This window comes from Aphelocoma coerulescens, chromosome 3, assembly GCF_041296385.1.
Source record: "Aphelocoma coerulescens isolate FSJ_1873_10779 chromosome 3, UR_Acoe_1.0, whole genome shotgun sequence".
NCBI lineage: Eukaryota > Metazoa > Chordata > Aves > Passeriformes > Corvidae > Aphelocoma > Aphelocoma coerulescens.
Genome location: NC_091016.1, coordinates 124,178,491 through 124,205,454, shown reverse-complemented (window position 1 = coordinate 124,205,454; position 26,964 = coordinate 124,178,491). Strand labels below are relative to the sequence as shown.

The 26,964-nt window shown below is 60.7% G+C and overlaps 2 protein-coding genes across 2 annotated transcripts; one reads left to right on the top strand and one right to left on the bottom strand.

Moving 5' to 3' along the window:
* Positions 1–5,264: 5,264 nt before the first annotated feature.
* LOC138107076 (uncharacterized) lies at positions 5,265–7,999 on the bottom strand. Its single transcript, XM_069008408.1, has 4 exons — positions 7,962–7,999; positions 7,750–7,918; positions 6,124–7,289; positions 5,265–5,418 (listed from the first exon to the last, which is right to left on the bottom strand). The coding sequence occupies exons 1-4, from the start codon at positions 7,997–7,999 to the stop codon at positions 5,265–5,267; spliced, it is 1,527 nt and encodes a 508-aa protein (XP_068864509.1).
* Positions 7,931–26,560, top strand: ZNF395 (zinc finger protein 395). Its single transcript, XM_069011875.1, is given in 11 exon segments — positions 7,931–8,371; positions 8,374–8,412; positions 8,415–8,776; positions 9,973–10,130; positions 10,363–10,469; positions 13,855–14,063; positions 17,566–17,660; positions 19,588–19,864; positions 21,945–22,037; positions 26,109–26,209; positions 26,313–26,560. Coding segments are annotated over 11 exon segments (1,659 nt in total). The 5' UTR covers positions 7,931–8,265; the 3' UTR covers positions 26,425–26,560.
* The last annotated feature ends 404 nt before the right edge of the window (positions 26,561–26,964 follow it).

Here is a 26,964-nt window from a genome sequence, read left to right as displayed (position 1 = left end):
GAGGGGTGGCCATGAGGGGAGATCATGGAGGAAGGTGAGGGGTGGCCATGAGGGGAGATCATGGAGGAAGACGAGGGAGGCCATGAGGGGAGATCATGGAGGAAGACGAGGGTGGCCATGAGGGGAGATCATGGAGGAAGGTGAGGGGCAGCCATGAGGGGAGATCATGGAGGAAGGTGAGGGGTGGCCATGGGATGTGAGGAGCGGCCATGAGGGGAGATCATGGAGGAAGACAAGGGCGGCCATGAGGGGAGATCATGGAGGAAGACAAGGGGTGGCCATGAGGGGAGATCATGGAGGAAATTGAGGGGCAGCCATGAGGGGAGATCGTGGAGGAGATGAGGGGCGGCCATGGGATGTGAGGGGCGGCCATGAGGGGAGATCATGGAGGAAGGTGAGGGGTGGCCATGAGGGGAGATCATGGAGGAAGGTGAGGGGTGGCCATGAGGGGAGATCATGGAGGAAGGTGAGGGGTGGCCATGAGGGGAGATCATGGAGGAAGGTGAGGGGCAGCCATGAGGGGAGATCATGGAGGAAGACGAGGGAGGCCATGAGGGGAGATCATGGAGGAAGACGTGGGCGGCCATGAGGGGAGATCGTGGAGGAGATGAGGGGCGGCCATGGGATGTGAGGGGCGGCCATGAGGGGAGATCATGGAGGAAGATGAGGGCAGCCATGAGGGGAGATCATGGAGGAAGGTGAGGGGTGGCCATGAGGGGAGATCATGGAGGAAGGTGAGGGGTGGCCATGAGGGGAGATCATGGAGGAAGGTGAGGGGTGGCCATGAGGGGAGATCATGGAGGAAGACGAGGGAGGCCATGAGGGGAGATCATGGAGGAAGACGAGGGTGGCCATGAGGGGAGATCATGGAGGAAGGTGAGGGGCAGCCATGAGGGGAGATCATGGAGGAAGGTGAGGGGTGGCCATGGGATGTGAGGAGCAGCCATGAGGGGAGATCATGGAGGAAGACAAGGGGTGGCCATGAGGGGAGATCATGGAGGAAATTGAGGGGCGGCCATGAGGGGAGATCGTGGAGGAAGACGAGGGGTGGCCATGGGATGTGAGGGGTGGCCATGAGGGGAGATCATGGAGGAAGACGAGGGCAGCCATGAGGGGAGATCATGGAGGAAGGTGAGGGCGGCCATGAGGGGAGATCATGGAGGAAGACGAGGGCGGCCGTGAGGGGAGATCATGGAGGAAGACGAGGGCGGCCGTGAGGGGAGATCATGGAGGAAGACGAGGGCGGCCATGAGGGGAGATCATGGAGGAAGATGAGGGGCGGCCATGGGATGTGAGGAGCGGCCATGAGGGGAGATCATGGAGGAAGGTGAGGGGTGGCCATGGGATGTGAGGAGTGGCCATGAGGGGAGATCATGGAGGAAGACGAGGGCGGCCATGAGGGGAGATCATGGAGGAAGACGAGGGGCGGCCATGAGGGGAGATCATGTAGGAAGACGAGGGCGGCCATGAGGGGAGATCATGGAGGAAGACGAGGGGCGGCCATGAGGGGAGATCATGGAGGAAGACGAGGCCGGCCATGGGCTGTGAGGGTGCCAGATCCCATCCCGGCTCGTTTGAAACATCCTTGCTCCGCTGTGCCAGCAGAACAAGCCGCCTCCCCGGGTGAGATCTCCAGGCGATGGAGTTCACAGGCACCCGCCCTCTGCATATGTAATAACTCACTTTTCATTTTAATTTTCATTTTAAAGCGTAATGAGCCGACTTAGAAACCCAAAGCCTGAGGAGCTTGGGAGGAAATTCAGGAGCGTTCCTGGAAACAGAAGATTTTGGCTCCTGTTTGGTTGCTTTGGAGAAGGTATTTGTTTTTGACAATTTTTTTTTTTAAAAAAACCACCCCAAACCGCAGATATTTTGTTGGGAAATCACATCAGGTTTCATCTTTTCTATCACGACTGGGTGAAAACCCCTTCTTGCCCCAGCGTTTCACCTCGGACAGAGGCAATAAAATCCTACCTGGGGCTGTGTAAATTCGTTGCTGGCAAAAATAAACATTTTTAGAGGCTGGCGCGGGCCCAGCGTTTGTACACCAGCTCTGCTTGAACGCGCTGTAAAGGGACAAACACCAAAATTAGGGATTTTTGTCATGGCGACAAAAAGCCGAGGGTTTCAAAGGTGGGGGGGGGGGGGGGGAACAATGCCCCAAACTGAAATAAACCCCAAAAAGGGGCGGTAATTTAAGGCTCGCTGAAAAACAGATAAGGAGAGAGGGGTGGTGGGGAAGGGGGGGCAGGAGGAGCCCCATTCCTTGGGAAAGGGATGAGGGGGATCCCAATCCCTCGGGAAGGGGTGCAGAAGGAGCCCCATTCCTTGGGAAAGGGATGAGAGGGATCCCAATCCCAATCCCTTGGGAAGGGAGTAAAATCCCCATTCCTTGGGAAAGGGATGAGGGGGATCCCAATCCCTCGGGAAGGGGTGCAGAAGGAGCCCCATTCCTTGGGAAAGGGATGAGGGGGATCCCAAACCCTCTGGAAAGGGGTGCAGGAGGAGCCCCATTCCTTGGGAAAGGGAGGAGGGAAATCCCAATCCCTCAGAAAGGGATTAAAGTAAAATCCCCATTCTTTGGGAAAGGGATGAGAGGGATCCCAATCCCTTGGGAAAGGGGTGAGGGGGATCCCAATCCCTTGGGAAGGGGTGCAGGAGGAGCCCCAATCCTTGGAAAGGGATGAGGGGGATCCCAATCCCTCGGGAAGGGAGTAAAGGAAAATCCCCATTCCTTGGGAAAGGGATGAGAGGGATCCCAATCCCTTGGGAAAGGGGTGCAGGAGGAGCCCCATTCCTTGGGAAAGGCATGAGAGGGATCCCAATCCCTTGGGAGAGGTATGAGAGGGATCCCAATCCCTTGGGAAGGGGTGCAGGAGGCGCCCCATTCCTTGGGAAAGGGATGAGAGGGATCCCAATCCCTCTGGAAAGGGGTGCAGGAGGAGCCCCATTCCTTGGGAAAGGGAGGAGGGAAATCCCAATCCCTCAGAAAGGGATTAAAGTAAAATCCCCATTCTTTGGGAAAGGGATGAGAGGGATCCCAATCCCTTGGGAAAGGGGTGAGGGGGATCCCAATCCCTTGGGAAGGGGTGCAGGAGGAGCCCCAATCCTTGGAAAGGGATGAGGGGGATCCCAATCCCTCGGGAAGGGAGTAAAGGAAAATCCCCATTCCTTGGGAAAGGGATGAGAGGGATCCCAATCCCTTGGGAAAGGGGTGCAGGAGGAGCCCCATTCCTTGGGAAAGGCATGAGAGGGATCCCAATCCCTTGGGAGAGGGATGAGAGGGATCCCAATCCCTTGGGAGAGGTATGAGAGGGATCCCAATCCCTTGGGAAGGGGTGCAGGAGGCGCCCCATTCCTTGGGAAAGGGATGAGAGGGATCCCAATCCCTCTGGAAAGGGGTGCAGGAGGAGCCCCATTCCTTGGGAAAGGGAGGAGGGAAATCCCAATCCCTTGGGAAGGGGTGCAGGAGGAGCCCCATTCCTTGGGAAAGGGATGAGGGGGATCCCAATCCCTCGGGAAGGGAGTAAAGGAAAATCCCCATTCCTTGGGAAAGGGATGAGGGGGATCCCAATCCCTCTGGAAAGGGGTGCAGGAGGAGCCCCATTCCTTGGGAAAGGGATGGGAGGGATCCCAATCCCTCGGGAAGGGGTGGAAGAGGAGCCCCATTCCTTGGGAAAGGGATGAGGGGGATCCCAATCCCAATCCCTTGGGAAGGGGTGCAGGAGGAGCCCCATTCCTTGGGAAAGGGATGAGAGGGATCTCAATCCCAATCCCTTGGGAAGGGAGTAAAATCCCCATTCCTTGGGAAAGGGATGAGAGGGATCCCAATCCCTTGGGAGAGGGATGAGAGGGATCCCAATCCCTCGGGAAATGGGTGCAGGAGGAGCCCCAGTCCTTGGGAAAGGGATGAGAGGGATCCCAATCCCTTGGGAAAGGGATGAGAGGGATCCCAATCCCTCGGGAAGGGAGTAAAGGAAAATCCCCATTCCTTGGGAAGGGGTGCGAGGGAAATCCCAGCCCTGCGGAGGCAAAAAGCCCCAAGGGACCAAACTTCAAATAGCGCCAAACCCGCGCTTTAGAAGCGCAAAACAGCCCAGAAAGCGACAAAAAGCGACGAAAAACCGCCAAAATGCGCCAAAAAGCGACCAAAAAGCGACCAAAAAGCGCCAAAAAAGCGACCAAAAAAGCGACCAAAAAGCGCCCAAAAAGCGCCAAAAAAGCGCCCAAAAAGCGACCCGAGCGCCGCCAGCCCCCGCTCGGGTAAAGCCCGGAGCCCCGCGGGATGCGGAGCCTCATCCCCGGGGCCGGGCGGGCGGGAGAGCCGCGGGGAAGCAGCGGGAGAAGGAGGGGGAGAAGGAGGGGGAGAAACGGGGAGAACGAGAGGGAGAAGGAGGGAAAGAAGCAGGGGGAGAAGGAGAGGGAGAAGGAGGGGGAGAAGGAGGGAAAGAAGCAGGGGGAGAAGGAGGGAAAGAAGCAGGGGGAGAAGCAGGGGAGAAGCAGGGGGAGAAGCAGGGGGAGAAGGAGGGAAAGAAGCAGGGAAAGAAGCAGGGGGAGAAGGAGGGAAAGAAGCAGGGGGAGAAGGAGGGAAAGAAGCAGGGAAAGAAGCAGGGAAAGAAGCAGGGGGAGAAGGAGGGAAAGAAGCAGGGGGAGAAGGAGGGAAAGAAGCAGGGAAAGAAGCAGGGAAAGAAGCAGGGGGAGAAGGAGGGAAAGAAGCAGGGGGAGAAGCAGGGGGAGAAGCAGGGAAAGAAGCAGGGGGAGAAGGAGGGGGAGAGGCAGAGGAAGAAGCAGGGGGAGAAGCAGGGGGAGAAGCAGGGGGAGAAGGAGAGCGAGAAGCAGAGGGAGAAGCAGGGGGAGAAGCAGAGCGAGAAGCAGAGCGAGAAGCAGGGGGAGAAGGAGAGCGAGAAGCAGAGCGAGAAGCAGGGGGAGAAGGAGAGCGAGAAGCAGAGCGAGAAGCAGGGGGAGAAGCAGAGCGAGAAGCAGAGCGAGAAGCAGGGGGAGAAGGAGAGCGAGAAGCAGAGCGAGAAGCAGGGGGAGAAGGAGAGCGAGAAGCAGGGGGAGAAGCAGGAGGAGAAGCAGGGCCCGCAGCCCCTCGGCCGCTCCCGTTCCCCCGCGGGCAGCGCCGGCAGCCCCGGGCCGGGCCGGCGGAGCGCGGCGGGGCCGGCGGAGCGCGGCGGGGCCGGGGCCGGGCGGCGGGGGCGTTGCACGGAAAGGCAGCGGCGGAGCCAATGCGCAGGAAGGGGCCGAGCATGTGGGGAGGTTGTTTACACCAGCCCGGCCCCGGGAGCTTTAACCCGGCCGGCGGCGAGGCGAGGCTCCGAGCGGGGCTCCCCGGGCGCTGTGAGTAGCGGCATCCCCCGCCCGGCTTCCTCCCTTTCCTCTTCATCCTCCTTCCTTCCCTCCCTCCGTAGCCGGCGGCTGAGAAGGAGGGAGAAGAAGGCGGGTGGGAACAAAAACAAAAAATCGGGGGGGGGGGGGAAATAATAATAATAATAATAAAAAAAAAAAGCGGCGCGCGCGGGAGCGGCGGTTCCCGCCCGGCCGCGGCTCCGCCCCGCCCCGCCCGGCCCGGCGGGGCTCCAGCCCGGGGCCGCCAGCCGGGAACGGGGCCGGGCGCTTCCAAACAACCAGCGCCGGGCGGCAGCCGTGCCGGAGGTAAGCGGGACCCCAGCCGGGACACCCCCGAACCCCGCCGGGCTGGGCAGCAGCCGGCTCTGCCTCTCCGCCCTTCCCTCCCCGCCCCGGCTTCTGCCCCCCCTTTCCCCGCGTCCCGCCCGGGGCATCCTCCGTGGGGCCTGCCCGGTGTCCGTGCTCCCCGCGGCATTCCCACCGCTGTCCGTGTTCCTCCCTCCCCCCACGCCGCCGCCGCCGCCATCCCGCGGCATTCCCGGTGTCCGTGTCCCCCCCCCCCCCGAATCCCAGCCCCTGCCACCGCCTCCCGCTGGCTGTGCCCGCACTCACCGGCTGCCGGTGCCCCCCAATCCCGCTCCATGCCCACCCCCCCCTCGCTGTCCGGATCCACCCCACCCGTGCCCCCCCCCCCCCCAATCCCGCTCCGTGTCCCGCCCCCCGGTTCGCCCGGTCCCTGTGTCCCCCTCCCTCCGTGTCCCCCGCCCCGCGCACACGTGCCCTGCCCGGTGCCGCCCTCCGCGGCAGGCCCGGGCACACTCCTCCCGCTCCTCCTCCTCCTCCTCCTCCTCCTCCTCCTCCTCCTCCTCCTCCTCCTCCTCCTCCCGTGCCTCCGGCGCTGCCGCCTTCCCCACGTGCCCCGCGGCCGGGAACACGCACAATCCATGGATCCGTGGATCCGTGCCGCTGCCGGCACCGCTCCCAGAAAGCGCCCGGCTCCCTCCCCTTCCTTCCTGGCTGCCCTCGCCGGCTCCACAAACGTGGGGTTTTTGTTTTTTTTTTTTTTTTTTTGGGGCTGGAATGCGTCCTCCAAAGGTGTTTCCCTCTGGGATAATTCCCCTCTTGGAGCGGCCTGGTGTTGGCGCGGGTGAAGCTTTTCCCCACAGTGACACATCCAGGGGCGCAATCCAGGCGGAATTGGGAGGAAACTCTGGGAAGCGCCTGTTTTTGTGAGCTTTGGGTCTCGGGGGAGCTGGGCTCAGCTTTGGGGTCGGAGCCTTTATTAAAAAGGGCCCGAACTCGGCGAAGCGCTCCCTGCGGAGACCTCCGTGGCTTGCAAAGGGAATTTTTGGGATAAGGAGAGGGAGGATTTCTGGAAACCGTGGGTTTGGAGAGAGGAAAAGTTTGGGCTCTGTCACAGCCTGGCCGTGGTGGTTCGGGTCGTCGATCCGTGGCGGGACTGAGGCTGGATTGGAGGGACTATTCCAGCATTTCTCCCTAAAAAAAAAAACCGGGGAAAACGGGGTGTGCTTGCCCAGCACCACGGCTGCAGCAGCTGCCTTCTTCCCAAAAAAAAACCCACCCAGGAGCTGGGATGAGCACCGGGAATCATTCCCCCGCTTCTCCACTTGAACCAACCCTTCCTCGTTTTCCGCGCGCGCCCTTTCCCGGGCTCGAGGGCTGGCGTTCTTGGAAAAGCGCCGGCCAAAAATCCACGCCCGGCATCGGAGCAAGGAATAATTTGGGATCCGCGCCGGCTCCGACCCCTGCGGCGCCTGATTGGGAACAGCTGGGAGGGCTCCCGCTCCTCTCCTCGCTTTGTGGGGTTTTTTTTTTTTGGGGGGGGGAGGGAGGAGGACGCAGGAGGGAACGGGAATTTCTTGGCACCGGCCGTGTCCCCCTCGGCTCCGGAATGGGATCCGGCGTTCAAAGGTCTGCTGCTGGAAGCAGATGCGACTCCAAAAATTGGCTTCGGGAAGGGTTTTCCTTCTCCCTCTCCCTTTCTCTCTCTCCCTCTCTGCTCCTTCCCGCTCCCTCCGCGGGCCGGAGGGGGGAAGGCGAGGGAAGGGAAAACGAAACCCCGAAGGAAATGAGAAGCAGCTTCGGCGCTGCCCCGCTGGCCGCCGGCCAGGAGGGGTTTGGAGGCGGCGTGTGCAGCCTCGGCGCCGTCCCGAGATCCCCCGGCTCGGATCCCAAATCCTGGGATCCTCCGAGGCAGGAAGGAGCGTGGTCAGCAGGGCTGCAGAGGCTCCGTGGCGGGGTTTGAGGCGAACCGCCGTGTCCCACCCCCCCTCCCTCCCCGCCAAGATCCCTTCTTGGGGGATCTCCAGAAAACAGGAAAAGCCCCTCGGGAAAAAAACAACCCCAGCCGGCTCAGGAACATCCCAGAGAATTCCTCACCTGGCAAGGTGAGCGGGAAGCGGCCGGGAGAGCGGCTCCGCTTTGATGCCGCTCCAGAGGGAAGGAGCCGAGGGCGGCGGCGGCGATGTCCCCGTGCCGATGTTCCCTGTCCCGCCTCTCTCCGAGCGCCCCCGTCCTCCTCCTCCTCCTCCTCCTCTTCCTCCTCCTCCTGCCCCGTCCTTTGCGGCTCCTCCGAGCTGTTAATGTTCTACCCGGGCCCGGCGGGATTCGGGGCAGGACGGTTATCCATAAAACCGCTCGTAAATCCTGGATGGCCTTGGGAGCGGGATGGATGCGGCTCCGAGGAGCTCTGGGCAGCTCCCCTGGCTTTCTTTGGGAATTGCTTCTCACCCGGCACGCCTGGAGGGGCAGAAATAGTTCCAGTTTGGGGATAAAAATGCTCCAAATCGTTCCTTTCCCAAGGAATCCGGGAGGAAGCTCCTGTTTTGTTGACCGCGGGGGCTCGGAGAGAGCTCTCCCAGAATTCGGAGAGCTCCTGAAAATGGGAGCGTTGGGATGCAGCTGAGGAGGGGCTGGGAATCCCGGGACTGCCCTGGGAACGAGGTCTGGAGGTCAAGGCTGAGGAGCACCAGGGTGGGACAGTTGGGAATGGCCGTGGCGCCCTTGGGAATGCCACCGGTGGCACGTGGGCTCCAAACGCTGACGCTTTTCCTTTGGGCCGGCTCATCCCGATTTATCCCGGAGAGCTTCAGGGCCGTTCCCAAAGATGAGCTGCGGGGTGGCGGCTCCGGCTCCGTCCCGGTGCCAGCTCCCGGTGCCATCCCGGCGTCCGTGTCTCCGCAGCGTCTCCGACATGGCCACCGTGCTGTCGCGGCGCCTCGGGAAGCGCTCCCTGCTCGGCACCCGCGTCGCCGCTCCCGACGGGATCCTGGCGGCTTCCCAGATTCCCGAGCTGGGCCGGGCGCCCGCCCCACACGAGGACAGATCCTGCTCCCGGGTGCTGGAGGAGAGCGGCCGAGCCCCCGCGTTCCCGAATCCCGGCCTCCGGCAGCTCCGTGGGCAGCAGGTACCTCCTCGGGTGGTGGGGTGTGCTCCAAGGGTGGAGGAATTCCTGGGATTCTCCTGAGTTCCTGGGGATCCCGTGGGTTTGGATCATGCCGAACTCGGGCAGAGATCCGTTTCCTCTGGAAATATCCCTAATCCCGGCCAAAAGCGGGATCTTCTCCGGAAAAAAAGAGCACGGACGCGACGTGGGTGGCTCGAGGTTTCCCTCCGGCGTGCTGAGGACCATGGGTTGGGAACGTCACGAGATTCCCCGTGGAATTCCCTGCCACGGACTCCTCCCGTGTCTCCGTATCCCGCATTGAAATCCCGAGGGAAGCCGCACGGAGCTGCCCCGGGAGCTGCGGCTCTGGGGGCCGTGGTGCCCTGAGGGAGCTCCCCCAGCCCCTCCGGATTCGCCGTTCCCTGTGGCCCGGAATCCCGATCGAGGCTGGGGAGAGCCCTGGGACAGGGACCAGCATTCCCAAATCCCGGCTGCTTCCCTGCGAGACCTTTCCCGGGCAGAGCTGGGGAGATGAAGTGTGAAACGTTCCCTGCTCGTTTTTCCGCCTCTTCCCGGTTTTTGTTGCCCACTGGACGCCGAGGGTTGTTTCATTCCACGCGGGAGCATTTTTCCAGCTGCTGGGAACGGCACTGAAACAGGGATGGGGTGTCCTCCCCTCCCAGCACAGCCAGAGGAGATCCCGGCTCCTCGTGCTCCGTGGAAAAGCCTCGATCCCGGTTTTTGGGAAGGATTGATCCTTGTGCCGATTCCCCGGATCCCAGATCCCGCAATTCCGTGGAGGGACGTTCCCGGTGCTGCGAATATCCAGGGGATATTTTTCCATGAATGGGAATAGGCTCGGGGTGGTGCTGGTGGAAAAGCGCCCATTCTGGAGGGATTTGGGAATCTGGGAAGGAGCAGATTCCCGAAAGGAAGGGTGCCTGGAGGAGCTGGGTGTGGGCGATCCCTGGGAACAAACCCAGAGCAGCCAAATCCATCGGGGAAAAGTCCAGCCGAAATCCCAACTCTTGGAGGCTCAGGAAATTCGGGATTGCTGGGGGTGGGAAGAGCAGATTTTTTGGGGGGGGGATGAACCCTGGCCGCTCCTTAGGAATCCAAACTCCAAACCCTCCAGGACAGGAGGGAAAACGAGGATGAGGGATCCCGATCCCGTGGGATCCAGAACCTCATCCCAAACTTCTCCTGCCCCTTCCCAGGTCCTCCTCACCGCCCTGGATGAGCCGAGCCAGGGATTCCCGGCGTGCTGGAGGGTGCCGGACGCGCTCCAGCCTCCGTCCCTGCCCAATTCCGTGAATCCCGGCCCCGCCGAGGCCCTCCAGAGATCCGTGTCCAGCAGCATCGACGTTCCCAAGAGGTTGGCGCCTTTTCCGGGCGGCGATTCCCGGGATATCCCCACCTTCCCGGGGATTATCCGCAGGGCGCTTCCGGTGGGGACCGCGGGGATCTCGGATGCGTTTTCCCTTCCCACCCCGGAGGGGCGGCGGTGGAGGGGGGGGGGGGGGCGAACATCCACGGGGGGGGTTCTCCGGGTGGTTGCTCGGCTTTTCCATGGGAATTCCCGGTGTTTTCTCCCTCTGCCGGAGCAGGAAGGCCGACGCGGCGGTGGAGATGGACGAGATGGTGGCGGCCATGGTGCTGACGAGCCTCTCGTGCAGCCCCGCGGTGCAGAGCCCTGACGGCGGCGGCCTCCCCCGTGAGTGTCCTTCCCAGGGAATTCCTAATTCCCCAAAGCCGGGAACGCGCCGCTCCCGTTGGCGCGGGGGGGGGGGATGTGGGGAGGGTCAGGGAGCGGCAGCGGGATTGTCCGATCCCGGAATCGCTGAGGGTGGGAAAAGCCTCCGGGATCGAGTCCGAGCGTTCCCGGCGTTTCCGAGTGCCCCAGGGGTGCTTCCACAGGGATCTTCGATCCCTCTGGGAATGGGGGTTCCAAACCTCCCCGGGCAGCCTTTGGAGGGCTGGAAAAATCCTTTCCAGGCGGGAATTGTTCTCAAAATCCAACCTGAGCCTCCCCTGGAATAACTTGGGGCCGTTCCCTCTTTTCCCGGGAGAAATCCCGATCCCACCTGGCTGCTCAGGGAATTCCAGAGAGGGAAAATTCCTTCCTGAGCCTCCTTTGCTCCAGGCTGAGCCCCTTTCCCAGCTCCAAACCTTTCCCAGTTTTCCATCCTGGAGCATTCCATGGTGACACAAATCCAGGAGCCGGCACTCGGCCTTGGGGACCTGCACGCCATCGCCCTCATCCCATGGATCCAGCCCTTCCCGATGATCCCGATCCCTCCGGCATTCCCACATCCCATGGGCTCATCCCATGGATCCAGCCCTTCCCGATCCCAATCCCTCTGGCATTCCCACATCCCACCCACCTCATCCCATGGATCCAGCCCTTCCCGATGATCCCGATCCCTCCGGCATTCCCACATCCCACCCACCTCGGAGTCACCTCCAAGCTGACTCTGGGTACCTCAATCACAGCGGAGTGGGAATGGAAGGAGAGGGAATGGCAGGAGAGGGAATGGAAGGAGAGGGAATGGCAGGAATGGGAATGGCAGCAGAGGGATTCGTGTCCCTGAGGAGCTGGAGGAGCTCGGGAAGGGCTCCTGGCTGAATCCCAGAATTCCCGAGGTTGGAAAAGCCCTCCGAGGTCGTCGAGTCCCACCTTGTCCCCAGCTCCGAGTGCCACATCCAGGAATTCCTTGGACACTCCGGGGATGGGGACTCCCCCTTCCACTGCCTGACCCTCCTCTCCAGGTGGGAATTGTCCCCAAAATCCAACCTGAGCCTCCCCTGGAACAACTTGGGGCCGTTCCCTCTTTTCCTGGGAGAAATCCCGATCCCACCTGGCTCCTGTCAGGGAATTCCAGATCCGTGTCCCCACGTGCCACATCCACAGGGATTTTCGATCCCTCTGGGAATGGGGACTCCAAACTTTTCCCTGGGGAGCCTTTGGAGGGCTGGAAAGCCCTTTCCAGGTGGGAATTATTCCCGAAATCCAACCATCCACGGCCATCCCGGGGCGGGGGGCGATTCCCGGTCATTCCTTTTTTTAGCGCCGGCCTCATTCCCGAGGAGTCAGAGGTTCCCGGGATGGATAAAAATAACCCCGGGAGCCGTGGGAATTCCGTCCCGTGCCACCAGGAATGGCACAAACGGGATAAGCCACGGATAACCGGGCGGAAAAGCAGGATAGACAGGGAGTGGCATCGAATTCTCGGGATAACGGTTGGGATTTGTTGGAATTCCCCCAAATTCCAAGCAAAGCTGGGTTTCAGAGGAAAGAAGGGGGAAAAAAAAACGGGAGCGAGGAGGGGGGAGGGTGGATTTGATTCGCGATTCCTTGGGAAAAGCTCATGGATTCCCAGATTTTTCCCCCCCCCCGCGGGTTTTTCCGGCTGGAATTCTGGGATTTAGCTGGGATGGGATCTGGGTGTTTCCAGCGAGCCTCTGGCTCCGCTCATCCCGAGCTTTTTATATCCGAAGGGAAGGGACTTAGGGGAGAAAGATGAAGAAAAGGAGGAAAAGCGGAAAAGGGAAGGAAGGGGAGGGAAGAGGTGGAGAGGAGAGGAGAGGAAAGGGGAGGAAAAGGAGGAGAGGGGAGGGAAAGGCGGGAGAAGGGGAGGGAAGAGGAGGAAAAACGAGGAAAAAGGGGAAAACTGGAAGAAAAGGGAGGAAAGAAGAGGGAAGGGGAGGAAAAGGGAAGAAAGGGCAGGAAAAGGAAGAGGAAAGGAAGGCAAAGGAAGAAGGGAAGGGATTTGGGGAAGGGATTTGGGGAAGGGATTTAGGGAAGGGAAGGGATTTAGGGAAGGGAAGGAAGGGCCTTGGCTGGGCTTTTAGGAGGATCCCTGTGGCTTTTCCAGCCGGGGGAGCTGGGCACAGGATCATCCCCGAGGTGACGGTGGCAGTGTCCCCGTGTCCCCGTGTCCCATCCCCACACCCTGGGGACATTGTCCGGCTGTCCCCAAGGTGACGGTGGCAGTGTCCCCATGTCCCCATGTCCCCTCCCACACCCTGGGGACGTTCTCTGGCCACCCCCAAGGTGACGGTGGCATCCCCGTGTCCCCTCCCACACCCTGGGGACGTTGTCCGGCCGTCCCCGAGGTGACGGTGGCAGTGTCCCCATGTCCCCATGTCCCCTCCCCACACCCTGGGGACGTTGTCCAGCCACCCCCAAGGTGACGGTGGCATCCCCGTGTCCCCTCCCGCACCCTGGGGACATTGTCCAGCCATCCCCGAGGTGACGGTGGCAGTGTCCCCATGTCCCCGTGTCCCCTCCCCGCACCCTGGGGACGTTGTCCGGCCGTCCCCGAGGTGACGGTGGCAGTGTCCCCGTGTCCCCATGTCCCCTCCCCACACCCTGGGGACGTTGTCCGGCCGTCCTCAAGGTGACGGTGGCAGTGTCCCCATGTCCCCGTGTCCCCTCCCCGCACCCTGGGGACGTTGTCCGGCCGTCCCCGAGGTGACGGTGGCAGTGTCCCCATGTCCCCGTGTCCCCTCCCTGCACCCTGGAGACATTGTCCGGCCATCCCCAAGGTGACGGTGGCATCCCCGTGTCCCCTCCCGCACCCTGGGGACGTTCTCCAGCCACCCCCAAGGTGACGGTGGCATCCCCGTGTCCCCTCCCACACCCTGGGGACATTGTCCGGCTGTCCCCAAGGTGACGGTGGCATCCCCGTGTCCCCTCCCACACCCTGGGGACATTGTCCGGCTGTCCCCAAGGTGACGGTGGCAGTGTCCCCATGTCCCCTCCCACACCCTGGGGATGTTGTCCGGCCGTCCCCAAGGTGACGGTGGCATCCCCGTGTCCCCTCCCTGCACCCTGGGGACGTTGTCCGGCCGTCCCCGAGGTGACGGTGGCAGTGTCCCCATGTCCCCGTGTCCCCTCCCGCACCCTGGGGACGTTGTCCGGCCATCCCCAAGGTGACGGTGGCAGTGTCCCCGTGTCCCCTCCCGCACCCTGGGGACGTTGTCTGGCCGTCCCCGAGGTGACGGTGGCAGTGTCCCCATGTCCCCTCCCGCACCCTGGGGACGTTGTCCGGCCGTCCCCGAGGTGACGGTGGCATCCCCGTGTCCCCCGGGCGCAGCGCCGCGCGCCGCCTGCGAGGCGTGGAAGGAGAGCGGGGACGTGTCGGACAGCGGCAGCAGCAGCAGCGGCCGCGGCAGCGCCGGCAGCGCCGCCCCGTCCCCGCCGCGCCCCTCGGGCACCGCCCGCAGCTCGCCCGCGGCCGACGACGGCTTCGACACCGACTGCGAGCCCTTCCCGAGGGATGAGCCGGCTCCGCGCAGGAGGAAGGTGGGAATGAGGGAGGGAATGAAGGCGGGAAGGAGGGAATGAAGGCGGGAATGAGGGAGGGAATGAAGGCGGGAAGGAGGGAATGAAGGCGGGAAGGAGGGAATGGAGGCGGGAAGGAGGGAATGAAGGCGGGAAGGAGGGAATGAAGGCGGGAAGGAGGGAATGGAGGCGGGAAGGAGGGAATGAAGGTGGGAATGAGGGAGGGAATGAAGGTGGGAAGGAGGGAATGAAGGTGGGAATGGGGGAATGAAGGCGGGAAGGAGGGAATGAAGGCGGGAATGAGGGAGGGAATGAAGGCGGGAAGGAGGGAATGGAGGCGGGAAGGAGGGAATGAAGGTGGGAATGAGGGAGGGAATGAAGGTGGGAAGGAGGGAATGAAGGCGGGAATGAGGGAATGAAGGCAAGAAGGAGGGAATGAAGGCGGGAATGAGGGAATGAAGGCGGGAATGAGGGAATGAAGGCGGGAAGGAGGGAATGAAGGCGGGAAGGAGGGAATGAAGGTGGGAATGAGGGAGGGAATGAAGGCGGGAAGGAGGGAATGAAGGTGGGAATGAGGGAGGGAATGGAGGCGGGAATGAGGGAATGAAGGCAAGAAGGAGGGAATGAAGGTGGGAATGGGGGAATGAAGGCGGGAAGGAGGGAATGAAGGCGGGAATGAGGGAATGAAGGTGGGAAGGAGGGAATGAAGGTGGGAATGAGGGAGGGAATGAAGGTGGGAAGGAGGGAATGGAGGCGGGAATGAGGGAATGAAGGCGGGAAGGAGGGAATGAAGGCAAGAAGGAGGGAATGAAGGCGGGAAGGAGGGAATGAAGGCGGGAAGGAGGGAATGAAGGCGGGAATGAGGGAATGAAGGTGGGAAGGAGGGAATGAAGGTGGGAATGAGGGAGGGAATGAAGGTGGGAAGGAGGGAATGGAGGCGGGAATGAGGGAATGAAGGCGGGAAGGAGGGAATGAAGGCAAGAAGGAGGGAATGAAGGTGGGAATGGGGGAATGAAGGCAGGAAGGAGGGAATGAAGGTGGGAAGGAGGGAATGAAGGCAAGAATGAGGGAATGAAGGCGGGAAGGAGGGAATGAAGGCGGGAAGGGACATGGGAAAGAATGAAGGCAGGAATGAGGGAATGAAGGCGGGAATGAACATGGGAAAGAATGAAGGCGGGAATGAGGGAATGAAGGCGGGAAGGAGGGAATGAAGGCGGGAAGGAGGGAAGGAATGAAGGCGGGAAGGAGGGAATGAAGGCGGGAAGGAATGAACGTGGGAAAGAGGGAATGAACGCGGGAGGGAAAGCGGGAAGGAAGGAACGCAGGAATGAACGTGGGAATGAGGGAAGGAATGAACGCAGGAAGGGACGAGGGAAGGAAGGAATGCGGGAAGGAAGGAATGCGGGAGGGAATGAACGCGGGGAGGGACGAGGGAATGAAGGAACACGGGAAGGAAGGAACACAGGAAGGAATGTGGGAAGGAATGAATGCGGGAATGAAGGAATGCGGGAATGAGGGAAGGAATGTGGGAGGGAAAGCGGGAAGGAAGGAACGCAGGAATGAACGTGGGAATGAGGGAAGGAATGAACGCGGGAAGGGACGAGGGAATGAATGAACGCGGGAAGGAAGGAACACGGGAAGGAAGGAATGAGCACAGGAAGGAATGAACGTGGGAAGGAACGAGGGAATGAAGGAACACGGGAAGGAACGCGGGAATGAGGGAAGGAACGCGGGAATGAAGGAAGGAATGCAGGAATGAAGGCAGGAATGAATGAATGAGCGCGGGAATGAGGGAATGGATGCGGGAAGGAATGAATGGACGTGGGAATGAGGGAATGGACGTGGGAATGAGGGAATGAAGGCGGGAATGAGGGATCGAAGGTGGGAAGGGATGAATACACGTGAGAAGAGATGAAAGAAGGTGGGAAGGGATGAACGGACACGGGAATGAGGGAACAAAGGCGGGAATGAGGGAACAAAGGCGGGAATGAGGGAACAAAGGCGGGAAGGGATGAATACACGTGGGAAAGGACGAAGGCGGGAAGGGATGGACGAAGGCGGGAATGAGGGAAGGAATGTGGGAATGAGGGAACGAAGGCAGGAATGAGGCAAGGAATGTGGGAATGAATGAATGAAGAAGCGCGGGAATGAGGGAATGAACGCACACGGGAAGGAATGCATGAAGGAAGGCGGGAATGAGGGAATGAACGCATGTGGGAAGGAAGAAATGAAGGAAGGGGGGAATGAGGGAATGAACGCCTGCAGGAATGAATGAATGAACGAATGCCCGCGGGAAGGAAGGAATGAATGGATGCCCGCGGGAATGAGGGAATGGACGAATGCCTGCGGGAAGGAAGGAATGAATAGACGCAGGCCGGCGGGAAGGAAGGAATGAATGGACAAATGCCCGCGGGAAGGAAGGAATGAATGGACAAATGCCTGCGGGAAGGAAGGAATGAATGGACAAATGCCCGCGGGAAGGAAGGAATGAATGGACGCAGGCCGGCGGGAAGGAAGGAATGAATGGACAAATGCCCGCGGGAAGGAAGGAGTGAATGGACAAATGCCTGCGGGAAGGAAGGAGTGAATGGATGAATGCCGGCGGGAAGGAAGGAATGAATGGACAAATGCCTGCGGGAAGGAAGGAGTGAATGGATGAATGCCGGCGGGAAGGAAGGAATGAATGGACAAATGCCGGCGGGAAGGAAGGAATGAATGGACGAATGCCCGCGGGAAGGAAGGAGTGAATGGACAAATGCCGGCGGGAAGGAAGGAATGAATGGACGAATGCCCACGGGAAGGAAGGAGTGAATGAATGGACGCCCGCGGGAATGAGGGAATGAATGGACGCAGGCTGGCGGGAAGGAAGGAGTGAATGGACGAATGCCCATGGGAAGGAAGGAGGAAATGGACGCAGGCCGGCGGGAATGAGGGAATGAATGGACGCCCGCGGGAATGAGGGAATGGACAAATGCCCGGGGGGAAGGAAGGAATGAATGGACGCAGGCCCGCGGGAAGGAAGGAGTGAATGAATGAATGCTGAATGGACGCCGGCCGGCGGGAAGGAAGGAATGAATGGACGCAGGCTGGCGGGAGGGAAGGAGTGAATGGATGAATGCCCGCGGGAAGGAAGGAGTGAATGGACGAATGCCCGCAGGAATGAAGGAATGAATGGACGAATGCCGAATGGACACCGGCCGGCGGGAATGAAGGAATGAATGGACGAATGCCGAATGGACGCCGGCCGGCGGGAAGGAAGGAATGGAATGAATGGACGAATGCCGAATGGACGCCGGCCGGCGGGAATGAAGGAATGAATGGACGAATGCCGAATGGACGCCGGCCGGCGGGAATGAAGGAATGAATGGACGAATGCCGAATGGACGCCGGCCGGCGGGAATGAAGGAATGAATGGACGAATGCCGAATGGACGCCGGCCGGCGGGAATGAAGGAATGAATGGATGCCGGCCGGCGGGAGGGTTGGGCGGTGCCGGGCGTGGGTGACGCGGGCGTTCCCCGCAGAACTCGGTGGTGTTCAAGTGCCTGTGGCCCGGCTGCGGCAAAGAGCTGCGCTCCGTGGTGGGCATCAAGCGCCACGTCCGCACGCGGCACCTGCGGTAAGGCCCGGCCCCTCCGGAATTCCCGGGATTTCCCCTTCCTGAGCCCCGAATCCATTGGATTTATCCCTCCAAATTCCTGGGATTTCCCCTTCCTGAGCCCCGAATCCATGGGATTTATGCCACCAGGAATTCCCAGGATTTCCCCTTCCTGAGCCCCGAATCCATGGGATTTATGCCACCAGGAATTCCCAGGATTTCCCCTTCCTGAGCCCCGAATCCATGGGATTTATCCCTCCGGAATTCCTGTGATTTCCCCTTCCTGAGCCCCGAATCCATTGGATTTAGCCCTCCGGAATTCCCGGGATTTCCCCTTCCTGAGCCCCGAATCCATTGGATTTATCCCCCTGGAATTCCTGGGATTTCCCCTTCCTGCCCCCCAAATCCATTGGATTCCTCTGTCCAGAATTCCCAAGATTTTCCCTTCCCGAGGGAAATGGGATCTGTGGGTGGGAATGGGATCTGTGGGTCAGTCTGTGGGGCTGGGATCTGTGGGTCAGTCTGTAGGGCTGGGAATGGGATCTGTGGGTCAGGCTGTGGGGCTGGGAATGGGATCTATGGGGTGGGAATGGGATCTGTGGGTGGGAATGGGATCCGTGGGGTGGGAATGGGATGTATGGAGCTGGGATCTGTGGGTCAGTCTGTGGGGCTGGGAATGGGATCTGTGGGTCAGTCTGTGGGGCTGGGAATGGGATCTGTGGGGTGGGAATGGGATCTGTGGGTCAGTCTGTGGGAATGGGATCTGTGGGTCAGTCTGTGGGGCTGGCAATGGGATCTATGGGGTGGGAATGGGATCTGTGGGTCAGTCTGTGGAGCTGGGAATGGGATCTGTGGGTCAGTCTGTGGGGCTGGCAATGGGATCTATGGGGTGGGAATGGGATCTGTGGGTCAGTCTGTGGGGCTGGGAATGGGATCTGTGGGGTGGGAATGGGATCTGTGGGTCAGTCTGTGGGAATGGGATCTATGGGGTGGCAATGGGATCTGTGGGTCAGTCTGTGGGGCTGGGAATGGGAACTGTGGGTCAGTCTGTGGGGCTGGCAGTGGGATCTGTGGGGTGGCAATGGGATCCGTGGGTCAGTCTGTGGGGCTGGCCCCAATCTATGGGGCACGGCATTCCCAGCGCTCCATACTCCAGCATTCCTGGGCCAGGGCGATTTCCTTGCTTTCCTTGGGAGCGGGGACAGGGACAGTGGGGAGGACAAAACCCCCGTCCCGGACTGACGGCGCCGGGGCCCCCTGGTCCCCTCTGTCCCCTCCCTGATGGCAACAGGGCCACCTCGTCCCCTCCCCGATGGGGCCGGGGCCCCCTCGTCCCCTCTGTCCCCTCCCCGATGGCGACAGGGCCACCTCTGTCCCCTCTGTCCCCTCCCTGACGGGGCCGGGGCCACCTCGTCCCCTCTGTCCCCGATGGCGCCGGGGCCCCCTGGTCACTCTGTCCCCTCCCCGACGGGGCCGGGGCCACCTCTGTCCCCTCTGTCCCCGATGGCGCCGGGGCCCCCTCTGTCCCCTCTGTCCCCGATGGGGCCGGGCCCCCCTGGTCACTCTGTCCCCTCTGTCCCGTCCCCGATGGGGCCGGGCCCCCCTGGTCACTCTGTCCCCTCTGTCCCCTCTGTCCCGTCCCCGATGGCGCCGGGCCCCCCTGGTCACTCTGTCCCCTCTGTCCCCTCTGTCCCCGATGGGGCCGGGCCCCCCGGTCACTCTGTCCCCTCTGTCCCCTCTGTCCCCGATGGCGCCGGGCCCCCCTGGTCACTCTGTCCCCTCTGTCCCCTCCCCGACGGGGCCGGGCCCCCCCTCGTCCCCTCTGTCCCCTCTGTCCCCTCCCCGATGGGGCCGGGCCCCCCTGGTCACTCTGTCCCCTCTGTCCCCTCTGTCCCCTCTGTCCCCGATGGGGCCGGGCCCCCCTGGTCACGCTGTCCCCTGCCCGCAGGGACGGTCCCGACTCGGAGCCCCGCAAGCAGGAGGAGGATTTTTACTACACCGAGGTGCAGGTGAAGGAGGAGCCGCCCGCCGAGGCGCCCCCGGCCAGCGCCGCGCCCGCTGCCAGCCCCGGGGCCACCGCCGGGGCCACCAGCCCCGCGTCCTGCTCCGCCCCCATCGCCATCCGCCCGGCGCTGGCCCCGCCGGAGCCCGGCCCGTGCCCGCCCGCCCTCAGCCACTCGGCGCCCGGCTCCTTCTGGCACATCCAGGCCGACCACGCCTACCAGGTGAGCGGGGCCGCGCTGGGGACGGCGCCCGGGCCTGGCTGGCTCCTGGCTCGGGGATTGGTGGCCCTGGCCCCTGGCTGGCCCCTGGCACGGGGATTGGTGGCCCTGGCCCCTGGCTGGCCCCTGGCTCGGGGATTGGTGGCCCTGGCCCCTGGCACGGGGATTGGTGGCCCTGGCCCCTGGCTCCGGGATTGGTGGCCCTGGCCCCTGGCACGGGTATTGGTGGCCCTGGCCCCTGGCCCTGGCCCCTGGCTCGGGGATTGGTGGCCCTGGCCCCTGGCTGGCCCCTGGCACGGGGATTGGTGGCCCTGGCCCCTGGCCGGCCCCTGGCACGGGGATTGGTGGCCCTGGCTCCTGGCTGGCCCCTGGCACGGGGATTGGTGGCCCTGGCCCCGGGCACGGGGATTGGTGGCCCTGGCCCCTGGCACGGGGATTGGTGGCCCTGGCCCCTGGCTCGGGGATTGGTGGCCCTGGCCCCTGGCTGGCCCCTGGCTCGGGGATTGGTGGCCCTGGCCCCTGGCTGGCCCCTGGCTCGGGGATTGGTGGCCCTGGCCCCTGGCTGGCCCCTGGCTCCGGGATTGGTGGCCCTGGCCCCTGGCTGGCCCCTGGCTCGGGGATTGGTGGCCCTGGCCCCTGGCTGGCCCCTGGCTCGGGGATTGGTGGCCCTGGCACGGGGATTGGTGGCCCTGGCCCCTGGCCCTGGCCCCTGGCATGGGGATTGGTGGCCCTGGCCCCCAATGTCTGCTGGCACATGGAGTAGTGTCCCTGTCCCTGTCCCCTGTCCTTGTCCCCTGCCCCTGTCCTCTGCCTGTCCCTGTCCCCTGTCCCTGTCCCTGTCCCTGCCCCTGTCCCTGGCACGGGGAATGCTGTGCCTGGCCCCTGTTCCTGTCCCCCAGCTGTCCCCTGGCTCAGGGATTGGTGTCCCTGTTCCAGGGATTTGTGTGCCTGTCCTGTGCCTGTCCCCCTGTCCCTGTCCCTGTCCCAGGGATTTGTGTGCCTGTCCTGTGCCTGTCCCCCTGTCCCTGGCCCCTGGCTCAGGGATCTGTGTGCCTGTCCCCCTCTTGTCCCGTGTCCCCCCCTGCCCCTGTCCCTGTCCCTTGTCCCCTGTCCCTTGGCTGTCCCCTGTCCCGTGTCCCTGTCCCATGTCCCTGTCCCGTGTCCCTGTCCCCTGTCCCGTGTCCCTGTCCCCTGTCCCGTGTCCCATGTCCCTGTCCCTGTCCCCCGGCTGTCCCCTGTCCCTGTCCCCTGTCCCTGTCCCCGTGTCCCGTGTCCCTGTCCCCGTCCCTGTCCCGTGTCCCTGTCCCTGTCCCCGTGTCCCTGTCCCAGTCCCTGTCCCTTGTCCCTGTCCCCGTGTCCCGTGTCCCTGTCCCCGTCCCTGTCCCTGTGTCCCGTGTCCCTGTCCCCGTCCCTGTCCCGTGTCCCTGTCCCTGTCCCCGTGTCCCGTGTCCCCTGTCCCTGTCCCCTGTCCCTGTCCCGTGTCCCTGTCCCCTGTCCCTGTCCCCCGGCTGTCCCCTGTCCCTGTCCCCTGTCCCTGTCCCATGTCCCTGTCCCTGTCCCCTGTCCCCTGTCCCTGTCCCTGTCCCTGTCCCTGTCCCCCGGCTGTCCCCCATCCCTGTCCCATGTCCCTGTCCCTGTCCCTTGTCCCCGTCCCTGTCCCCGTCCCTGTCCCCCGGCTGTCCCCTGCCGGCCTGTGGCCCCACTCTCATTCCCAGCCCTGGAATGTGCCCCACCCCGCAGATCCCGGGGCTGGAATGCGGCCACGCCGGCTCCCGCCGATCTCCGCCACAGGAAATTTGGGAACACGGAGCCCTGACCCCCACCCCGGGGCAGCGGGGCCGTGTCCAGGGGCAGCTCCAGGGAATGTCACATCCCTGGGAATGGCGGTGACATCAGCAAAAAGCAGGAAAAATCTGTAACTGGGGACAAAAGCACCAACACGGCCGGGATTTGGGGGGCAGGAGCGGAGGAGCCGCTGAGTCCCCACGCTCCCTCCGTGTGAGCAGCGGGAAAGGCTCCACGGGGATTCCCGTGGGAATGGGAGATTCCCAGGCCGGATCCTGACCCCTTTCCTCCCTGCCAGGCGCTGCCCTCCATCCAAATCCCGGTGTCCCCCCACATCTTCACCAGCATCAGCTGGGCCGCCGCCACCTCCACCCTGCCGTCTCTGTCACCGGTGAGTGCCGCCCGTTCCCTGCCGCGGGCGGCCCGGCGTGAGCAGTGCCCGCTTCAACTCCGCTTCAACTCCCCTTAAACTCCGCTTCAACTCCCCTTAAACTCCGCTTCAACTGTGCTTCAACTCCGCTTCAACTCCCCTTAAACTCCGCTTCAACTCCGCTTCAACTCCGCTTCAACTCCGCTTCAACTCCCCTTAAACTCCGCTTCAACTCCCCTTAAACTCCACTTCAACTGTGCTTCAACTCCACTTCAACTCCCCTTAAACTCCGCTTCAACTCCGCTTCAACTCCCGTTAAACTCCGCTTCAACTCCCCTTAAACTCCCGTTAAACTCCGCTTCAACTCCCCTTAAACTCCGCTTCAACTCCGCTTCAACTCCGCTTCAACTCCGCTTCAACTCCCCTTAAACTCCCCTTAAACTCCACTTCACCTCCCCTTAAACTCCGCTTCAACTCCCCTTCAACTCCACTTCAACTCCCCTTAAACTCCGCTTCAACTCCGCTTCAACTCCCCTTAAACTCCCCTTCAACTCCACTTCACCTCCCCTTCAACTCCCCTTCAACTCCGCTTCAACTCCCCTTCAACTCCGCTTCAACTCCCCTTCAACTCCCCTTAAACTCCGCTTCAACTCCGCTTCAACTCCCCTTCAACTCCGCTTCAACTCCGCTTCAACTCCCCTTAAACTCCACTTCCCATCCTCTTCACCTCCCCTTCAACTCCACTTCAACTCTGCTTCAACTCTGCTTCCCCTCCCCTTAAGCTCCGCTTCACTTCCCCTTCAACTCCCCTTCACCTCCGCTTCACCTCCCCTTAAACTCCGCTTCCCCTCCACTTCACTTCCGCTTCCCCTCCGCTTCCCCTCCGCTTCACCTCCACTTCAACTCCCCTTCAATTCCGCTTCAACTCCCCTTCACCTCTGCTTCACCTTTGCTTCACCTCTGCTTCAACTCCCCTTAAACTCCGCTTCCCCTCCGCTTCAACTCCGCTTCACCTCTGCTTCAACTCCACTTCAACTCTGCTTCACCTCCCCTTCAACTCCACTTCAACTCCACTTCAACTCCGCTTCACCTCCGCTTCACCTCTGCTTCAACTCCCCTTCAACTCCCCTTCACCTCCGCTTCAACTCCGCTTCAACTCCCCTTCACCTCTGCTTCAACTCCGCTTCAACTCCGCTTCCCCTCTGTTTCGACTCTGCTTCACCTTCCCTTCAACTCCGCTTCGCCTCCTTTTCTCCTCCTTTTCACCTTCATTTCACCTCCGCTTCCCCTCCTTTTCACCTCCCCTTCGCCTCCGCTTCAGCTCCGCTTCCCCTCCTTTTCACTTCCCCTTCCCCTCCGCTTCCCCTCTTTTTCACCTCCCCTTCGCCTCCGCTTCACCTCCGCTTCAACTCTGCTTCGCCTCCTTTTCGCCTCCTTTTCCCCTCTGCTTTGCCTCCTTTTCCCCTTCTTTTTCCTTCCTTTTCTCTCCTCCTTTTCCCCCTCCTTTTCCCCCTCCTTTCTTCCTCCTTTCTTCCTCCTTTCTTCCTCCTTTCTTCCTCCTTTCTTCCTCCTTTCTTCCTCCTTTTTTTCTCCTTTTTTCTCCTTTTTTCCTCCCTTTTCTTCCCTTCTTTTCCTCCCTTTTTCCTCCTTTTTTCCTCCTTTTTTCCTCCCTTTTTCCTCCCCTTTTCCTCCCTTTTCTTCCCTTCTTTTCCTCCCCTTTTCCTCCCTTTTCCTCCCCTTTTCCTCCCTTTTCCTCCCTTTTCCCTCCCTTTTTCCCTCCCTTTTTCCCTCCCTTTTCCCTCCATTTTCCCTCCCTTTTCCCTCCCTTTTCCCTCCTTTTTCCCTCCCTTTTCCCTCCCTTTTCTCTCCCTTTTCGCCTCCTTTTCCCCTCTGCTTTGCCTCCTTGCCTCCTTTTCCCCTTCTTTTTCCTTCCTTTTCTCTCCTCCTTTTCCCCCTCCTTTTCCCCCTCCTTTCTTCCTCCTTTCTTCCTCCTTTCTTCCTCCTTTCTTCCTCCTTTCTTCCTCCTTTCTTCCTCCTTTCTTCCTCCTTTCTTCCTCCTTTCTTCCTCCTTTTTTTCTCCTTTTTTCTCCTTTTTTCCTCCCTTTTCTTCCCTTCTTTTCCTCCCTTTTTCCTCCTTTTTTCCTCCTTTTTTCCTCCCTTTTTCCTCCCCTTTTCCTCCCTTTTCTTCCCTTCTTTTCCTCCCCTTTTCCTCCCTTTTCCTCCCCTTTTCCTCCCTTTTCCTCCCTTTTCCCTCCCTTTTTCCCTCCCTTTTTCCCTCCCTTTTCCCTCCATTTTCCCTCCCTTTTCCCTCCCTTTTCCCTCCTTTTTCCCTCCCTTTTCCCTCCCTTTTCTCTCCCTTTTCGCCTCCTTTTCCCCTCTGCTTTGCCTCCTTGCCTCCTTTTCCCCTTCTTTTTCCTTCCTTTTCTCTCCTCCTTTTCCCCCTCCTTTTCCCCCTCCTTTCTTCCTCCTTTCTTCCTCCTTTCTTCCTCCTTTCTTCCTCCTTTCTTCCTCCTTTCTTCCTCCTTTCTTCCTCCTTTCTTCCTCCTTTCTTCCTCCTTTTTTTCTCCTTTTTTCTCCTTTTTTCCTCCCTTTTCTTCCCTTCTTTTCCTCCCTTTTTCCTCCTTTTTTCCTCCTTTTTTCCTCCCTTTTTCCTCCCCTTTTCCTCCCTTTTCTTCCCTTCTTTTCCTCCCCTTTTCCTCCCTTTTCCTCCCCTTTTCCTCCCTTTTCCTCCCTTTTCCTCCCTTTTCCCTCCCTTTTTCCCTCCCTTTTCCCTCCCTTTTCCCTCCCTTTTCCCTCCCTTTTCCCTCCCTTTTTCCCTCCTTTTTCCCTCCCTTTTCCCTCCCTTTTCTCTCCCTTTTCGCCTCCTTTTCCCCTCTGCTTTGCCTCCTTGCCTCCTTTTCCCCTTCTTTTTCCTTCCTTTTCTCTCCTCCTTTTCCCCCTCCTTTTCCCCCTCCTTTCTTCCTCCTTTTCCCCCTCCTTTTCCCCCTCCTTTCTTCCTCCTTTCTTCCTCCTTTCTTCCTCCTTTCTTCCTCCTTTCTTCCTCATTTTTTTCTCCTTTTTTTCTCCTTTTTTCCTCCCTTTTCTTCCCTTCTTTTCCTCCCTTTTTCCTCCCTTTTTCCTCCTTTTTTCCTCCCTTTTTCCTCCCCTTTTCCTCCCCTTTTCCTCCCCTTTTCCTCCCCTTTTCCTCCCTTTTCCTCCCTTTTCCTCCCCTTTTCCTCCCCTTTTCCTCCCCTTTTCCTCCCTTTTCCTCCCTTTTCCTCCCCTTTTCTTCCCTTCTTTTCCTCCCTTTTTCCTCCCCTTTTCCTCCCCTTTTCCTCCCCTTTTCCTCCCTTTTCCTCCCTTTTCCTCCCCTTTTCTTCCCTTCTTTTCCTCCCTTTTTCCTCCCTTTTTCCTCCTTTTTTCCTCCCCTTTTCCTCCCTTTTCCTCCCTTTTCCTCCCTTTTCCTCCCCTTTTCCTCCCTTTTTCCTCCCTTCTTTTCCTCCCCTTTTCCTCCCCTTTTCCTCCCTTTTCCTCCCTTTTCCTCCCCTTTTCCTCCCTTTTCCTCCCTTTTCCTCCCCTTTTCTTCCCTTCTTTTCCTCCCTTTTTCCTCCTTTTTTCCTCCCCTTTTCCTCCCCTTTTCCTCCCCTTTTCCTCCCCTTTTCCTCCCTTTTCCTCCCCTTTTCTTCCCTTCTTTTCCTCCCTTTTTCCTCCCTTTTTCCTCCTTTTTTCCTCCCCTTTTCCTCCCTTTTCCTCCCTTTTCCTCCCTTTTCCTCCCCTTTTCCTCCCTTTTCCTCCCTTTTCCTCCCTTTTCCTCCCCTTTTCCCTCCCTTTTCCCTCCCTTTTCCCTCCCTTTTCCCTCCTTTTTCCCCCCTCACCTTTCCCCCCTCACATTTTCCCGCCCTTTTCTTCCCGCCCTTTTTTTCCCGCCCTTTTCCCAGCCCTCCTTCCTGAGGAAGTGCAGGGCTGGATGGAGCCCTCACAACCCCTCACCTTGCCCCCTTTGCCCCCTTTTTGACCCCTTTTCCCCCTTTTTTTCCCCCTTTTCCCCCTTTTTTGCCCCCTTTTCCCCCTTTTTGCCCCTTTTTCCCCCTTTTCACCCCCTCTGTCCCTCAGGTGAGGAGCCGCTCCCTGAGCCTCAGCGAGCCCCAGCCGCCGCCGCTGCTCAAGCCCCAGCTGCTCGTGGCCTCCCCGCCCCGCCTCTCCCTCAGCACCAGGTGAGGATCCCGCCTCCCACGGCCCCGGAATCCACCCGAATCCACCCGACCCTTAAATCCAGGGGGGGGGAAACAACGTCCTCCCTTCTCCCGTTTTTCCCAGGAAGGTCCGCGGCGAAGCCAAGAAGTGCCGCAAGGTTTACGGCATCGAGCACCGCGATCAGTGGTGCACGGCCTGCCGCTGGAAAAAGGCCTGCCAGCGCTTCCTGGACTGAGACCCGCTCCCATCCTTCTCTCTCTCCCCCCCCCCCCACCTGGAATTCCCACGGGAATCCTGGAATTCCCACGGGAATCCGGGAATCCCTCACCGCTGCAACCAGGGACCGTGGAGGTCCCTCCCGGCACAGCCCGGCGGCGCCTCCGGAGCTGCGTCAATCCCTCCCCCTGTACATTCTGCACCCGGGGTGGCTTTATTTTATATATATATATAAAAAAAACCCCTTTTTTCCACTTTTTTTTCTGTTTCTAAAACCTGAAGAATGATTCCCTGTGGGATCGGCGCGGGAGGAAGTCGCGTCCTCGTGGTTTGGCCTGCGTGGATGGCGATTTGGGGACCAAAGAGCTTCCTGAGTTTCCCAGATCTGCTGGAAAATCCCCCAAAACTGGGGCTGGGCTGAGGTTTCGGGGCAGCTTCCCCCGTCTTTGGCTGCCTAAAAAGTGCAAATCCCTCGTTTCCTTTGAGGAAAGGGTCGGAAACAATCGTAGCTTTAAAGAAGAGAAAGTTGGGATATCCCAGGAAAAGCGGGAGAGGGGTT